The 18732-nt window shown below is 32.3% G+C and overlaps 1 protein-coding gene across 3 annotated transcripts in view; it reads left to right on the top strand.

Annotated features, from left to right (window-relative positions):
- The window catches only part of LOC129940317 (centaurin-gamma-1A), a 455674-nt gene that overhangs the window by 434360 nt on the left and 2582 nt on the right, over nucleotides 1-18732 (top strand). For all 3 annotated transcript variants that reach the window (XM_056048621.1, XM_056048623.1, XM_056048622.1), the window contains exons 2-5: nucleotides 5728-5960; nucleotides 16152-16293; nucleotides 16672-16806; nucleotides 17241-18695. In XM_056048621.1, coding sequence (XP_055904596.1) covers nucleotides 5728-5960; nucleotides 16152-16293; nucleotides 16672-16806; nucleotides 17241-18695 — 1965 coding nt within the window. The remainder of the gene's footprint in view (nucleotides 1-5727; nucleotides 5961-16151; nucleotides 16294-16671; nucleotides 16807-17240; nucleotides 18696-18732) is intronic.

Below are 18732 nucleotides of genomic sequence, written 5' to 3' on the forward strand. Positions count from 1 at the left end.
ATGATAAAACAATAATCTGTTGACAGTTTATGTGTTGAACTTTCACACACAACGAAGAAGGGTATTTTTTTACAATTTTAACACTCATCACTTCAGCAGGATAAATATTTTCATATAAGATAAACTCGTTTTTTTTCATAGTTTTATTTATTTTTCTATTTGAAGTCCTGAGAAGTGATAGGTATAGGTAAACAATCCTTGACCCGTAAGTAACCCTTTGCACACATAAGTTGAAAAACAAATACCCAAGGACACCACCTATCACGATGATTACTCTTGAGTCATTTAATCCTTTGGCTAAATAGCTGATCATTTACATAATTTATGTAGAATATAGGTATGTATAAAATGTTGTCACTGTATATAGCCATCAGGATACCTGACCTGCATATCCTTGCATATACGAAGTATTAAAACAATAATTTATATGGAAAAAGTAATTCATCAACTGTCAGATAAAGTGAATATGCAATGCATCCGAAACCCGGATTGTGCCAAAAAGAAATACCTTGAGGTGATCTAATTCTGTGGGCATGGAAACAACTCCGAAAAGAATTTGAACAAAGAAGTCAGGATCTTATACAGAGAGTGTAGGTTATACATCTTATAGGGATGTAGGTATATAATCCTTTTACATGGACATCAATGTAAGAAAATTTTAAGAAATGTTTTTGATTCTGTTTTTTTTTAATGTTTACCTTTTGCAGATACATAATATGTCATATGTCAAAAACTTTTGAACAAGAGTTAAAATATACAGTGTATATAGATTCGGTGGCTTGTTCACAAATTTGTTGTGGCAATTTGTGAAAAAGGATTTAAACCTTAGAGGGATGGGACACATTTCGTGGTTGTCATTTCATATTATGCGATGGAAGTTGGCTGGAATATATGTTATTTTATTTTTGCTCGACATTTCTTCCAGGAATTAAAAAAAAGGATTGTTATAATTCCTGCAGGCGAACGACAAATTGTATGAAAATGTCAGTTTTGGAAGCTTGTCAAGCTCAAATTCAATACTAAAAAAGTCTCCATGATGATTGATGAGACTTAATTATATTTTATCTGAAACTGTTTGAAATTAATAATTAAATTAAAATGTACAGTATTTATTTGTATGCATATTTTATTAATATAAATTACTAAGAAATTATAAATTCGAATTAATTTTTGACCGTTTTTATTTATTAAAAAAAATTAAGATGTTAAATACTTTCTTAGATGAAACATTTAATATTAAATTTAAAACGTTTTCTGATTTTGTTTAAAAATTTCATATATTACACAAAGTTGTCAAGTCTCCTTTTTTCTCATTTGGATGAATAAGTAATTGTTTATAACAAATGTCTGTTTTAATCAAGAAAACTTTTGTTGGATAGGTTTGTGCATAAACATTTTGCTTAATCATTGGAGACTTCTATTAATTCGTTTTTAATATTTCAGGTAAGATTTTAAAATAGAAAATCTCCAAAAGTGATATCTTTTCATCAAAATATATGAATGGAAACCAATAGATTTATTAATTTTAAAATGTCTTTTAAAATGTCCACTTATTTTTTAAATCTTAAATAAAATTGTTCATATTTTTTGGCAGTTTAAAACTTTTGTATGGATTTCAAAATTTGTAAAAATTATGTAATTCAACAAAAATTGAGACGATATTTTATAAAGAATCCAAGTCTAAAGCCTTTAAATAGTTTCTATTGAAAAAATACATGTTTCAAATAAGAACTCAATTCGTCCTTTCGTTGTTAAGTCTTAAAAAGTCATTTCCTTTAAAATTGCAATATTCTGTTGGTTACATTTTTTATACAAAAATACTATTACCATTGTGCTTCATTCCTTAAGTAGATAAATACTTTAATTATGAAAATGCATTAATTTTTTTTTATTTTATAGTTCCTTTAAAAGGTCCTTTAGTAATATCCCGAAGCCGCTTTGTTTCTTTTGTTTATAAATCAATTATGTATCGCAAAGCAAACAAACAAAAACCGTATCTTCAAAAATGCATTAAATTTTAACGATCAAAAACACACAAAAGGTCATATTAACATCCTTAGAAAAAATAAAAACCCCAAAAGGTGAACTATGATCCATTTTATGCAATCCTGTAACAAAACCACCAAGAAAAGGATCAAAAACTTATAAAACTGCCTTGTTACGCATAATAAACTTAAATTTTACGATTGTAACTGATACCTTTATTAAGCCAAAAAAAAACTATTGAGACTCCTCCCGAACTCTCATCAACAGCTCATAAAATTTGAGCTCAAAAGAACAATGTTAACCACGCCGCCTATATACATACGTATTATGCACATTACACGTATAACCATAAAAATGTCTAATTTAATGTCCTTTTTCTGTTGTTGTTGGTTGGATTTTTATCTTATATCGGGAGTGATGATGTAGCCTCGTTTACATCTTGACCAATGGTCATTGTGTCCTTTTTTCGAATCTTCAAGTATAAAACAGGCACAAAAAGAAAAAAAAAAGGATATAATAAAACGGTAATAAAGTGAATTTTTATTATAAGGACCTTGTGCCGTTGTTAAGTAGCACGGATCATTTTCACCTTAGTGTTTTGTTTCTTTTTTTTCTTCTTGAAACGAAGGAGTAGTTATTGAAAATGGGAGTGAGCTGGGTTGGGAGAGAAAACACAACACAGTTCAAGAAAAAAGGATAAAACTTCCAAGGAAGGTAACTTATTTGTTGTATTATTGTCAATAGAAAAAGAAGAAAAAAAAGGGGTTGACCACCGCTCCTCGTCTTTATGATGCGATGCAATGTGAATATTGTCCTTTAACTGATCGTAAAATATAAATGTATGGTCATGTAAGGACATGAAAAGGGTCAATTGTGTCGTACTTGGTTATATCATCCTTTTGTTGAGCTTGTTGTGATGCATATATGTATGTTATATGCATGTATATAGAATGTAACTTGTTTTGTTATCTTGTTTATTTGCGTTGCTTTGCTGGATGAATCCTTTAAAAAAATCCTTTGGTCAGTATTTGCAGATATGTGTTTATTTAGCGTTTGTGTGTATGTGAACATATGCATAGGATCAACAGCGTATTTTCTTATTTGTTGCGCTAATTTTGATGGTTTTTTGTACAATGATTAAGTGTAAAATGTCCTTCCGAGACTCGAAGTGCTTCTCTTTCGTCTTCTTCTTTAGAAATTACAAGTTGGTATATATTTCCAGGAAGACTATAGTCGTCATCTATAAGTCACCACAGTAGCTCTGTTTCGCCTATCAAAACCATTTGAATTATTTCCCATTTCACGGATTTTTGCTGAATCCTGTTTACTTATACGATTTATTGACCTATTCCTGTTGAAGGAAGGTATCCCGATGGCAAAAACCTTAGACAAAAAAGAACTGAACATCTGCGCGCGCCTTTTTGTTGATCTACTTTTCTTTAAAAGGAAGAGATCTACTTTTGATTTCTCTACCTTTTTGGCTTGTTTCACACATACACAGACAAATATTCAGTCAGAAAATGACGCACGCACACGTTACAGGCAGAGGGTGGACTTAAATTTCAATTGCCAGTTATTATTGAAGGTGCGTAAGATAGATACCTACCTTTAGGATCTTCTTTTTTTTTCTTGTCTTTTCTTTTTTGATTGCATCTCCGCCTTGGTTATTGTTCACATATTGAATAGAATGTTCTAGATGACATGTGCCAAATATACCTATCTCGAGAACAGTAGGAAATATTTTTATTTTTAATTATGAGCACTTTTTTTCTTTATTTTTAAGACTTTTATGGGTACGCGCCTGGAAGGTTCAACCTCATAAATTAGAGCAACAAACACAATTTTTGGTAGCAATTAAGGAAGTATTGTTGGCAAAAATTGTATATAGGACAAACATCTGAAGGTGCCAATGTCTTAAAAAGGCAATGATTTGTGTTCCGGAAATGAAGTTTATGAAATATTTGATAAGGGGGAATAGTGTGGGAGAATATTTATCCACAAATTATTATAGCAAATTATTCTACCAATATTTTAAGAACATTTTGTTTATCGATTTGAAAAGATATAGGTACTTATTATTTTAAAATTGGTTTTGTAGCAATCCTCAAATTGTCCCAATTCTTTCAAATGCAAAGTAATTTGTATTTAAGGGACGCAAAATATTTTCTTTTGAAATTAATTAATCATCTTCATTTCTTTGAAATCCAAAGGACATGTTTCAACTTTTATTTGTGGTGGCCATTGCAAGCATAGAGTATTTCTTAATGTAACATAGTGTCCCAAACTAGACTGGATACACTACTTTATTTTTCTTAACATAATTTTTCGAAATATTTATTATTTTTCTTGAAAACTGATCTGCAACATATCCATTGGGACACTTAAATGTTGTGAACTTGGTCTAATTTTAGACACTTAAATGTTGTAGTCTTGTCTAATTCGTATGTTTTATTTATTTTAAGCAGTATAATAAAGTTAACGTCCTCATTAGTAAAAACTGTTAAAATGCGACACGTGAATTAGTTTTAAATGTGTCCCAAAATTTTGGGACCATGTTAAGTTTACATGCAATAACATTTTCAAACGAATAACTTGGTTAACTCACTTAATCTGATTAGAAAGCTAGTGTACCAAATTTTAGGACACTTAGTTTTAACCTCCAATATCCTATCTTAACTTTAAAATATACATGTTTCAATACTTATAACCTCAACTCAGTTTTCCCTTTGTTTATCTCAAGCCCTGTTATGCTTAAAACTCGTATTCTCAATGCCCTCATTAAATTTAACATGTTCACTTTGAAACGCTTTTTTGGGAATCATACAAACTTAGTCACCCTTTTTCGAGATGTTTCTTTTTTGTAACTACTTTTCCATTCCTTGGCATAACTATTATCCTGTCAATCAAATGCCAATCCCTGAATGTGTAACAGTATTTTCTTTTCGTCTTAAAAAAAAAAATAATCAAAAGAAAAATATATAAAGTGACAATCAGATGAAAGCGACATTTGGTTAGTCCAGTTCATTGGCGCAACAATTTCATGCCAATGATGAGATAGAGCTAATAAAAGAACGAGTTCCTTTTATTTAAGACTTATTACCTTACGATGAAGTACTTGAGATTTCATGTACGTACATACTCATAAATAGGTATGAAATAATTTAACTTTTGAATGACTAGATATACAACATGTCCTGTCAATCATTTTTCTAGAAATTTTCTGAGGATATTCAGATGAAAATTGTCCTTAAACTATTTATTTTTTCGTTTGAAGAGGGTTACACAGGGTTAAGGTTATTTTTTGTTTTTTGTTTCCCTTTTTGAAACATTCGATCTGGTTTGTTAGTAAGCGATACCGTAAGAATTAAAAAAATGTCATAAGTGCTGATTTCTTGATGTCCATATCTTTCAAACCATCATAAGTGACCATATATTTAAATTCATATAGTTGAAAAAAAGACAAGAGTCAAAAGAAGATATCATGTCAAAGCCAAAGTCGAAGAAAAGAAAGAACAAGGTGTGAAGCAACTTTATACACATATTCTTATCATTGAGTATTCTAACCACTTTTATGAATACTTATTAGATTTTTTTTTCTTATTCTACTGAAAAAATAAAAAGAGGAAGCTTTATATAAATTATGATGTTGATGGTTGTCAATAATTCATAAACGTGATGAAATTTGTTTTAAGGGTTTGGCTTTAATCGAAATTGATTTTTATTATTATTTTTTGTTTGCAGATTCTTTTGTCAACAGTCAAGAATGGACAATATCACGATCTGTTCCGGATCTAAGACTGGGCATTGTTGGATCATTGAGCTCTGGCAAATCGGCCTTGGTGCATCGTTATTTAACTGGTTCCTATATGCAAGAAGAATCACCTGAAGGTGGACGATTTAAGAAAGAAATATTTGTTGATAATCAAAGTTATTTGCTGTTAATACGAGATGAAGGTGGTGCACCAGAAATGCAGGTAAGTTTATCATTTCTTTTATTCTATGTTATTTAAAAATTGTATTTTGTATAAAGTCACCAATTGAAAAAAAAAATTCAAATACGTCCCTGTAAGTCACAAGTTTTTCTCTTCCTTATTTTGTCTATTTATCCTGATGCTGACTCAAGCTATCCTTAACACCTAGACAAGACACGTTCTTTGTTTCAAGTACTTTTTTAGTATTTTTTGAAATGACAAAAGTGTTTTGCAATGTCAGTCGTCTTTTCAACTTATCACAATCTCACACTTCTTAAAGGATTCTTTCTGTTTCTATAAAGTTTCCGCAAAAATAAAACAACAGCAACTTCGTACAAAAAATGGCGGAAATGATCCTTTTCCAAGAGCACTCATCCTAACTTGCTTCAATAATAATAATATAAAAATAATCAGAGCACATATGAAAACGTACGTTCTTTGGTGAGCGTATACAATTAAGACAAACGAAAATTATTAAATAAAAAATCAAAAAAAAACTGTTAGTAAACTTCTTCTTTCTTTGATATAATTACATTTGTTTTTATTTTCATTTTTATATTTCACGACAAAAGTTTTATCCGAGCGTGATATAAAACTTTTTATTTTTTGTCGTTTTGTTTTCACTTTGAAGTTTAATGTTTTCTTTTTGTTTGTGGTTGTGGTTGTTTATAATTCTTTACACTTTGATGAAGTTTTCAATGTTCAACTAAAGGACATGCTGGGGAGTTTTCACAAACATTTGTTTTAATAACATTAAAATGACTTTTTATAAAGTTAAAGGTCGACTTATTTCCTTAGAGCTAGAAGCCCTAGTAGCTATTAGCTTTTAAGTATTGGTTTGTACATTTATGTATAGTTCAATAAATAATAATAATAATTACTATTATTTCTTTAGTTTAAAGCTTTTTTAACTTATTCCTTCATAAACTTTTCTTTTTTAACCAACTAGTTTAAGTTTTTATTGCAGACCGATTAATTTCGCCCCAACTCCTCAGAGTAGGTCATTGTGGCGCCACACTGTAATAAGGAAATTCATATCCTTATGCTATTTATTACATTGCTAAATATAGGAGTGGGTGTCGGTGTCGACGTCATGCTTACGTGCATTTATGAAGTTACCTGTTTTTTATTTCGTGCTTATAGGGTGTTTGGGAAAAATATAATATTTCACCCCACATTCATTTCCCATTTCCCTAACTCCAGTGAAATTAATTTCAAAAACAGACACACACACAAAATAAGTTCTATATTTGTTTGTTTGTTTACAAGGTTAAATAGAATGTAAATAAAATAAATTGTTGAAAAAGGGAAAATGCATAATGTTTATGATTATATAATATGGTAATATGTATGTTCGTGATATATAGTAATTTAATAGATAAATAAGTCCTTTTTAGGTTAAATTGTGTGACGACATCGAATATATTGAATACAAGTTGTATAAAGATTTATGTTGGAAAAATGTGAGTGTATAAAATATTATAACTGGAGGCTCAACCCGGAAAACCTGTCGACAAATATAAGACATTTTTTTCTTCATTCACGAACAAAAATAATAAAATTAAAAGTCGTTTCGATCCTTATTAAACCTTTAATTAGAGAGGACTAGACTTAGGTTGACTTAATTTACTCTAAATGAGTGACTTTCAAAAGCTTTGCAATTGTATGTCACTTTAAAACTATAAACACCATAACTGTTTTTTTTTTCTCTCGAGTTGTTAAAATTAATTTCCTTTTGGAATTATAATTCTATAAATAATAATTTTGGTAAAGAAAACTCTATACATTTTAATTGAAAAGGATCAAAAAGAATAAGCACTTTAATAATAAAACCAGAGTAAAATTTCCTGATATTTCTAACTTTTAGAAATTGAAAGAATAATGTTGTGCATCTTTAACATTTTGTGCATTTTTAACATTTGGCTAATTTTTGATTCTTCTCAAAAGTCGAAATAACATTTGAAAATAATTCTTTGCAATCGGCCCTTAACCTATAAAAAACCTAACCCATTTCAATATTCCTGAGCATAATATCTTGGCGTTTTAATATTTAGCATTCCTTAACAAAACTCCTTATCCAAACAAATCCTAATTTTTCCCTTAAGAAACATCTAAAATACAAAACAGTAAACTCAACAATAAAAAACTGATATAACCAAATAAAAACAAAACAAAAAAATACCATCACCAACTTTTTCACAAAAATAATAATTTTCAAAATTTAACCCCCGCGCTATAAACAACCGAAAATTCGATTTAATAAACTCCTTGGGTCTTAAGGAGGTTTTTTTAAACAATGACACAGCGCGGCGTGGTGGAGGGCCACACCACAAAATCCTACAATGGCAGAAAAAAAACTAAAAAAAAAACAATTTTCTCGATTCATCCTACGCGATATTCAGGTCAATCTTTTTGCAATCAAACAAACAAAACAAATATAACAACCAACCCTCTTTTGTTCTTCTCCCTCTCTGTGTTTTCATATATCCACCCCCAATGGTTTGACATAGAATTGGTGTAAGCAAGAAGGCTGAAAATGGGGTGGTATCGAGGCTGTTGGAAAAGAGGTAGAAATGTTCCACCATTTGCATCACATGAATGACAGTGGAAATACCAAAATGAACATTGATGTTGCATAAAACTTTAGTCTATAAAGTAATAATTTGTGTCTCTACATTTTCATAGTGAGGTGACATTTCTGGAGCAAAGCACAAATTTGACATTTTGAACCCTATTTAACCTTTTAAAACAGGCAAATGTGTACAATATACAAGCTTAATGTGCATATTATAAGCAAATAGTGATTATTTCATTATTTTGCCATGAAATCGATATGAAACGTTCGTACAAAAATGCAATTGTGTGCCAGATCCAGAGCCAACACTAATGTGATAAATTTGAATTTATCGGATGTCACTGAAATTGTGTGACAGATATTATATTTTTTTTTGTATAAATGCATTTCCCATTCATTTGATGCTAATTTGAAAGGGTATATAGCTTGAGAGATAAAGGCTGTGAAGGATGTGGTGAATTGTAGACAGTTAATAATTGCAAAATTTAAGCCAAATTCTATACACAGGGAAGGGGATAGTTTTAAGACATAAATAAACAGAAATTCTGTATGAGTTTTCATTATTTTAAAACGTTTTCAAAAACTTTAACTTTCTATTTAGATACATTCTTTTTATTACATTCCATCAATAGTTAATAATAAAACAGACAACCCCTCCGAACAATAACTAAAATTCATATTCTTTGTTCTTTTTTGTTTGTTCTTTAAATAAACAAACTTTTCCCTTAGGCCATAAATTCTTCATCAAACAAAAATAATAATTTTAAAAAAATTTACACCTCCCGTCATTGAAACAGCAGCACAATGATGTGTGTCATTATCATCCCTCGAAGAAGAAAACAAACATTCTAAACAGCCACGCACGCCTTTTTTGACACGCGATATCAATAAAATAAAATCAATAGGGAATCCACCTCTTTTTATGGAAAGTAAAGAAGAAAAAAAAGTATTTTCTACCATCAGGTACAATACCATTGAAAATACCATAAAACCACGCATCGCACGTAGCACCAGGTTCATTATCCTTTATAAATTTTCCTACTACGGGACTTATGAGTATAGGGTCTAGGGTTTTTTATAACCACGGTATTTGCATGCAGAAATTCATTTGATATCAAAAGAATAAAAAAAAAGGAAAAACTAAAGTGACCCCCTTCGCGCCATTAACACAATACAAAAATTGTTGGTATGGATAAAAGCACTTAATCCCTGATGAGTTATTGATGTTGCTTCGGCTAACCATCACGCTGCTGCATGCGTCCTGGATCCTGGTCCTATTTGATGTTGTAACAAAAGATTTATTGCAGTTGCGTCGACAATCAAAATATTGCCCTGGCAAGTCAATTGATTTTTGTCTAATCGTTTCTCAGTGTGTTATCTAGAAAGCAACAACAACAACAAAAAACATCAATTTTTTAAAGTACTCGCATATGGACCGTCATGACGCGTCAGTGAGAATCAACGTTCAATGTTTCTTCAACAAAAAAGGGGTGGCATAATGAAGTTTTTGACTGCATCATGATGATTCCTCTCTGTGTATAGTGTGAATGAATATTGTTCATAAACACTCGTTTTAAAATCTCCTGCAGCGGTTTTGTGTATGGAAATTCATAAAACTTTTTGTCTGTGTTGGACATGGGACATGTGTGTTTGCACTAATTTTTCGCATTTTTTTTAAATTTTGTTTTCTTTATAACACACTGTTGTATCACTTATAGTCTGGGAGTCAAGGTTGACTATAGCCAAATTAATAAGAAATTTATTTTTTGTTCTTAAGACCAGTTGCCTGAATTGATAAGACCAGCTTATTCTAATGAATATATGGTTTTAAAATGAAACAATTAATTATCCTTTATACCAACTAAATAATGATTGAAAATGTAAGGATAGTTTTCTTTTAAACCAATCAGGGACATAGTGAGAACACCATCTTTCGTTAAGTTTTCTGTCTTTTAACTGGTATAAAGGACTTAAAACTTAAACGAATTGATAAAATATCTTGTGATATCTGAACAATTATCTTTAGACCAGTTTATTCCAATGAATTCATGGAAATAAAATAAACAAAATTAATGCTTCTTTATACCAACAACATAAAAATTGAAAATGTTAACAATTTTTCTATACATGTACATTTTACAGAGGAGAAACCATCTTAGTTTTTGTGTTATTATAATAAAGGGGCATGATGAAAGCCCAATCATTCATTAAATTGAAATCTTTATAACATTTTTATATTTTATATGATTTTGTAAGTATTAAATGCTTGGTGCGATTTCATTGTTTTGGACTGGACCATTTTATACCAATCAGTACTTAAAAATTAGATACAAATGTGAGCCCTTCAATAGGTTTCCTTATAGTAAATAGGTTTTCAAAACCATATAAACAAGTAATGATGTATGACTTGATGTAAAAGAAAAATAGTCAGTTCTTGTTTATACCAGTCATTTCAACTTTTGAAATTTGTTTTGTATATTTAAACCCTTAAATGAAAATAAACTTACTGAACTTTTAATGTTGGTTATTTAACTTTATACCAATCAGTTTTTACAGTAAGTTGTGTGTAATTTTATAAGAATTTTGTCTAAAAAAGAATACAAATATTTCTAAAGAGGGTTAAGAAAGTTGGTTAGATTACACCGCAAAAAGATATTTTTGTTTATTATTCTTAGTTAAATCAATAAATAAGTCAATTACGTTTAAACATTTTAAAATATATTTATATTTTATTTGTTGTTAACTCACTGACTATTAAACTTAAATTATAGTATAGTATAGTTAAAGCCTTTATAAACAAGAGTTTTGTGCTTCCTAACATTGGAAAAATCCCTGGAAAAATGCTTCTGTTGCACGTTTCTTTAGAAAACCTCATACTCATTTTGTTAATGGGGATGAAGGAAAATAACTAGAGAATATATTTATGTAGGTAAAGACAGTGGCGGATTACGGACGTAAACCTAAGAAAGTTTTATTATTTTCCAACAATTCACTACTTGTAGATAAAGGTAAATCTGACGGTCTAAAGTCACAAAAATTATATTTAAAAAATACTAAATATTGAGATTCCAATAGTCGGTCTAACTTAATTTAAAGAGCGATATTCTGAACTATAATAATCATTAATTTTTGGTAATAATTTTGGTCTTGCCCCTGTAAATGAAATATAACAAAATCCAGTCCTGACCTTTTATAATAAACAATATAGTGCACAAGTTCGTAATGGTATAGTTGTAGTTGAGGAGGGTGCAGCTTGTTCTAACCAAAGTGGAGCCTAATGAACTTTCATATACCTATATAATTTCCGGCTATATGTTATACTGTGTGTTGCACAAACTTTCTACACAAAAAGTTCGAAGAGATAGTGTGTTATAGATGCGGTTTTATATCAAACTAAGAGGATATATGTATGTTCAGAAGCCTTTTGTTTCAATTTTTCTAAGTGAAGGTTTTTGTTGACATTGCATGTTAATTGGTGACATGGGAAAGTGTTAGGTTGATGGTTCGCTTCTTTTTCTTTTTTTTGTTGATTTCGTTAGAATTCAGATGGAAGGGAATTTTCCACAGCAGTGTTTTTTTATCCCATTAAAAAATAGACAATTTTAAAATATAGTGAAAAATTGTGTATGTGTATATAGATTGTGTGTACCTTTACAATACTCGTTGTTTCAGAGCTGCAATTTTTTTTTTGAAATTGAATTGAATAGAAATTCATTGAAAACATTGGCGAGTATCTACCTGGTTCAGTGAATTTAATTAAATTAGAAAATGAATGTATATTGTGGGGAGTCAGGTGAAAAGGGTAATGGCACAAATTCTCTGTTAATTTTTTTTTTTTTAAATATATGTATCACATTTTTTTTGTTGCGTGTCTTGCTACAGTGAATTTGAATTGGTTATTTAATAAATTACGTCCTTCCAGCTTTAAAAATGGAAGCTTTTCAAAAGAATGCATTCATAGTTTTTCACTTTCCCTTGGTTTAAAAAAATTAAACCATTAAGACCCGTAAGCCTTATAACAACAGAAGGATGCAAATGTAAAATAACTTTCAAATTTGTTTAGTTATGTAGTTAAACATTTTTAAAAAATGAGCAGTGTATTTCGGAGCCATTGGAGCAAAGTTCCCCCTTACCCCTCCTATCTGGGCTTGTGATATCGTATCCTCTCTAAAGTCTTCTTGATTCGAATGTTGTCAGTCTGCATTGCCAAAGGCTGAAAAACATGCATACATACGAGTACATAATGTATTAAATTCATGTTAGCCGCTAGCCTTAAGGAAATGTTTCTGGTCTACAGATGCAATATGTTCATTATACCGTAGTATTCAGCAAAAAATAAACCCTCAAGTAACTCTGCTTCCTAAACTTCTTTTTCATTTGTCTCATTCTTTCCTTGTACAGCATTAATGCATTTGTCTTTCATTTAAAATTTGTTTTATATTTAAAAGCTTTTAAATGTCTGCTGCAGTCATTCGTGATTAATTTTTAAAAATACATAAGACACATTTATCTCACATCTTTGAAGACATCCTCCCTCATTTTTACTACGACTGGATTCGTTTCTTTTATTCCGTCATTCGCTTATTTTGTATTTTCAGGAAAATTCATTTCTAAGCAAACAAATAATAAATTTAACAAAAAACTGTCTTTAAAAAACACAATTTCTTCCGTCATCAACCTTAGCTTTTTTCCACTCATTTCCTATACAATTTGTCACCATTGAAGGTTCAGCATTCTTTGAATCTAGTAGATAGATATTTAAGGCAAACGAGAAAAACAATCTCCTTTCAGAGATGAATTTTTGTTCCTTCTTTCGTTCGTCCTTTGGGTGCAAAAATAAATATCACAAGAAGTCATTGTATTCCCTTTCGTCGCGTCGCGTCATCGTCGTTGTCGTACACTATTTCGTCATCAGAAATACTATAGGTAGTTTCAACCTACTACAAGCTCATAGAAAAATCCTCTTAAGGATATTTTGCTGCATAGAGAGGCATACACCTCAATCCCACTTCTGACTATGAAATGCGCCCATCATAGTCCTGAAAGAGGGAAAAATAAAGGCTTCACTGACATGGCAGTCAGTGTCAGTGTCGACGCTTGACAAGGAGATTGAGCGGCAAAGAGGGTTTTTGTTGTGTCCTTTCATTAAATATATGATTTGGAGAAAATAGGCATATGTAAGGTGCACCTATGTACCTACTGCACCTCAGTATGAAGTTAGCCACAGATAGCTCATACAAAAAAAACACTGACTGTACTGTACGAGTAGTCTGGTAGTCTGTCATGGTTAATGATGATGAAGCTATCCTGCCTAGCCTATGCCTACTCCTGATGAGGACTATGATGCGGTTGTTTCTCAATTTCGATGACATAACACTGCAACATGTGCCAGAATAGGATATCAGAGCTATAGCTTAACCACACAAAAAGAGAGATAGAGAGAAAGAGAGAGTAGGTGGTGAATTGTATGCTTTTTATGTGTGTACAAGAGAACCACGTGTACTTGAGACTTTTATGACAAAAATACAAAAACAAACTTCATCAGCAGTAGCATTCAACCGGCAGCATAGTGCCCCGTTGAGTATGCAAATATGGCGGCTTTCCGCAACATATATCGAACAATTTTATTGCAAGAGCAGCGGGAGTAGTGACAGCATAATTTCAGGGTTGCCATGTTTCGTTGAAAAACTAAGGTCGACGCATTTAAATGCTTAAGAAGAAAATACAGCAAAACTAGCAATTTGACATTTATGTTTTGACTTTTAGTAGTCATTAACAGCTGATTCTGTAAACCGAGTTTAAACAAAATATAGAAATCAGCGTTTTGACATATTTTAATCCAATGAAAACACAGACAAATGATTTGAAAAATAAGTATATCGGACCATATGTCGTTGATTAGCCATTGGTTTTGAAATTACCTTTCATCAATAGCATAAAATTTAAATCGAATACGACAGTGTCTTAAAACGTTTATTGCAGATAGTCTGCCTTGTTTCTCATTAAAGAAGTTTGTTAGTGATTTAAAGTCTTTTTTTTTCTTGATTTATTGGTTTATCATCATTTTCTGATGTTGGAATACGAACAGTTCTGTACAAAGTAACTTTAAGTCCTTCTGTCTCGAAATGTTGCAAATGTTACTCAAACCCCTTCTTCATCTAAACTCTTCAATTGTTTTCTGACAACAGTTTACAAGTAGGTATGAAATTAAAAACTGCTGTTAATGTAATATTTTCGTCATAAGGCCACCCCAAGCTATTGTGAATGAAATACTAAACATCACATTTGTTGATGTCCTCAAAAAGCTTTCACAAAAATACATTCAAATTCGAACTAATTCAGAGAAATGCCTTTTTTTGCTAAATAAAAGGAACGACAACTCTGACAGCAACCACAAGCTGCTACTGCTGCTGCAAGTGTAGTCCTATGGTGATATGTCCTTCTGTTTTTGATTGCAGACTCTATGCGCCGCAAGGCAAATGAGAGGGGAATAGGTAATTGTGTGTGGGTGGCAGCAACGGCAGGGAAATATAAGGACTCATTCGTCATTTCATCGACAAGGGTGCATGCAATTCAGCTACAGCAAAATCTCTGCTGCTGCTGTTTCTGCCGCCGCCGTCGCACAAAGCATAGTCAAGTCAGCCAACCATCATCATCATCACCAAAACCATCATCATTAACATGAACATCATCAGCAACACCACCAATACTGGAAATTCATGACAACAAAACCGGGGGCCCGGCTTTGCATTATCAAACACAAAAATTCAGTTCGTCGCTTGGTTTCGTCCTGCAAAGGACATTCGTGAATTTTCAGGCAAACGAATTCATATCTTGTTTTTTCATATCCATTTTTTGTTATTTAAATAAAATCGATAAATATTTTCTCTTTGTGAATTTCTTTAAAAACAAAAAACAGGGGTAAGCATATCCTCTGAATAACTTCAAGTGACTTTTCAGTAACACCAAACAAAGTTTTTGTGCTCGTTTGATGAAAAAAAAACAACATTTTCAAGGGCTTTAGAGTGTTTAGAGTGTTTATAGTGTGTGTGCTATACCTTCATACCATCTTAAGGACGACCAACTCGACCCGGCGCGTCGCGTCGCGGCACCACGACGGCGGCGAGGAGGACTATTTGTGAATTTATAGTGTGGTGTTTCTCTTGCTTAATAAAAAACTGCCTGCGCATTGACTTGAGAAGAACTTGAGTCGTGAGTTCATTATCCTTACCTCTATATACATATTTATAAACATCCTCGTGAACAGTGAAAGGGGTGCATTTTTAAGGTAAACACCGTGATTTAAGCAAAGGTTAAAACAATTATCCTTTTGTTCATATTATGCTTATTTCAAAACGCATTTAAAAAAATTAAAGTAGATTTTTAATTCGAACTAAAATAAAATAAAAAAATTATTATCCTTTCAAAGGCTTTGTAGGTACCGTTAGGTTCAGACATAGCGTCTCCGTCTCAGTTGGTGGCTTTATACCTACTTGATATTTTCAAAGCCAAGTACAATTAAAATAAAATTAAATTCGCTGTCAAGGGCTTTTAATCATAACCTTAACGCTAAACTCGACCAAACATTTATAACAAAACATTTTTCTTTTATTTTACAGTTTGCTGCTTGGGTTGATGCTGTTATCTTTGTGTTTAGTTTGGAAAACGAGGCTAGTTTTAACGCGGTATACAGTTATTATACTAAAATGGCGCATTTTCGCAATAGTCAAGAAATTCCAATTATTTTAGTTGGAACACAAGGTAAGTGTTTTAATTAGTTTATTTGTTTCGTTCTTGAGGTGATTCTCTTGAGACATACCAGTTTATAACAGTTTATTGGCCATTTTGTTGGTGTTTAGTGTTTGAATGAAAAGTATGTTTTAACAATAATGTTATGTATTGGTTTCTATGAAAGAAAAGAAGTGGAAATAGTTGTAATTCCATTTCAAATTCTAAGCGAAAAAACGTACTGCTTTTAAGTAAGCGTTATTTACGATTGATAAACTATTTTTAAATGCTCAAAAAACACGCTAGTATATCATTACTGTTATGAACGAAATTGTCTTATAATAAATTACATACATATGTGTACAAATTCATTACCATTGGTTTTCTTAAACTATTCTTCTTTCTTTCTAGATGCCATTAGTGAAAGAAATCCCCGTGTGATAGACGATTCGAGGGCTAGGAAACTTGCAAACGACTTGAAACGATGCTCGTATTATGAAACCTGCGCAACGTATGGCCTTAATGTGGAAAGAGTGTTTCAAGATGGTGAGTTTTTAAATATTTTTTTCTGTGCAAACCTTTTTTCACTCATATTGTTTCAACTAAGTAAAACAATTATTTCCAACGGTCCTAGTCAGTTAATTTCAATATTATTTTTAAATATGAATTTAACTATTTAAGTCGAAAAATTTCAACAGGGAAATTATGAAATTTGTCTATTTTAACTTAAAAAAATAGTTTAAACCATTGAAACCAATTGAAATAAACTGATTTCAGTGGCTTAATGCATTTTCTAATTTCAAAAATGTAGTTCGGAATTAATTAAAAAAACAAAAAAGTTAGTTGATTGATCCTTAGATTTTCAAACGAACTGACTTGACAATGCAGATTTATTTTCTTTTAACACTTCAATTTTACACGACGACATCTTTTTCTAATTTACCTAGTTCAATGTTAAATTTGTTTTTATATGCTTACAGCTTGTCAAAAGATTCTCCAACAAAGAATCACCACCTGTGTACCGCCAGTCAACTCTCGACCAACCACTCCACAAGGAACCCGTCTTGGCATAGCTAGTTTTCATCATTCCAATGCTGCAGTAGCGGCAAATGGCTTTTCTGCCTCAACCCCATCCGTTGTTCAATCATCAGGTGCAACGTTGCCTCATCGGCATCATGTGCTATCAACCTCAAGTCATCACATCCCTATGCGGATGAGTGCCGATTTTGTGCATAACGAACAACAACAACAACAAAAATGGGCCGCCATCTCGGGTCATCCGTCGCAGCAATCCCATCATCAGTCACATTCACAGCAGCAACATTTTGTCACTGTAACGAATGAAAATAATAATGTGACAACAAAATTTCAACCCGGAGCGGTGACAGTGCATCATTCGGCGATTCCTTCTGCCGAGAATCTGGCTCCCCTATCGCTGGTTCCGCAGAGTAAAGATTCGGGGAAGGATAATAGCAGTGGGGGTGGTGGTGGTAAGGATCTGCCAACTCCAACATCGACACCAACAACAAGTCGCAAGTCCCGACGACGATCAAATCTTTTTATCCCCTCGTCGAAAAAGGGTGAGGATAAGTCTAAGAACGGCGAACTTGGTAGTGGCAGGTCAATACCTCTGAAGCAGGGCTATCTGTACAAGCGGTCCAGCAAATCACTCAACAAGGAATGGAAGAAGAAGTATGTGACTCTGTGTGATGACGGTCGACTAACTTACCATCCATCTCTTCACGACTACATGGACGATGTCCATGGGAAAGAAATTCCTTTGCAATATGTTACCGTCAAGGTCCCGGGACAAAAACCTCGTGGATCAAAGTCAATCATAACCAACAGTGCTCTCACATCATCAATGCTTTCAAATGGCAAATCAAACCAAAATGGTCTCAGCGAAGGAATCGGTTGTCTATCGATTGTCAAGGACAACAAAAAGCTTTCAGAGAAGGGTCTTCTGACTGCCTTCGACACTTTGTGGGAGCCTGGAAAGTCAAATTCCTCCCAACAAACTTCTGGCGACGAAGGAATCGCCATGAGCAATAGCAATTCACAGACTTTCATTGCAAGTGATACATGCAACCAACAGATGTTAGTTGGTGCTAATAAGTTGGATGCCCAGACCCCGAATGTGAAGAAACGTCATCGAAGAATGAAGAGCAGTGGAGTGAAAAATCAAGAAGTCGATGATTCGGATGGATATGAGTTCTATATTGTGTCGTTGGACAGTAAACAGTGGCACTTTGAGGCGGCCAATAGTGAGGAGCGTGACGATTGGGTTGCTGCAATTGAACAGGAAATATTCAAATCCCTGCAGGGCATTGAATCGAGCAAGATGAAGCCAGCGACGTCAAGTGAAATGGCGAGTATGTCATCGATAAGGACGCGGGTTCCAGGCAATGGGCATTGTGTAGATTGTGATGCGCCAAGTAAGTTTTAAAAAAATGTGTTTCTTTGGAATTAAAA

The sequence above is a fragment of the Eupeodes corollae genome, chromosome 1 (genome assembly GCF_945859685.1).
Source record: "Eupeodes corollae chromosome 1, idEupCoro1.1, whole genome shotgun sequence".
Lineage (NCBI taxonomy): Eukaryota > Metazoa > Arthropoda > Insecta > Diptera > Syrphidae > Eupeodes > Eupeodes corollae.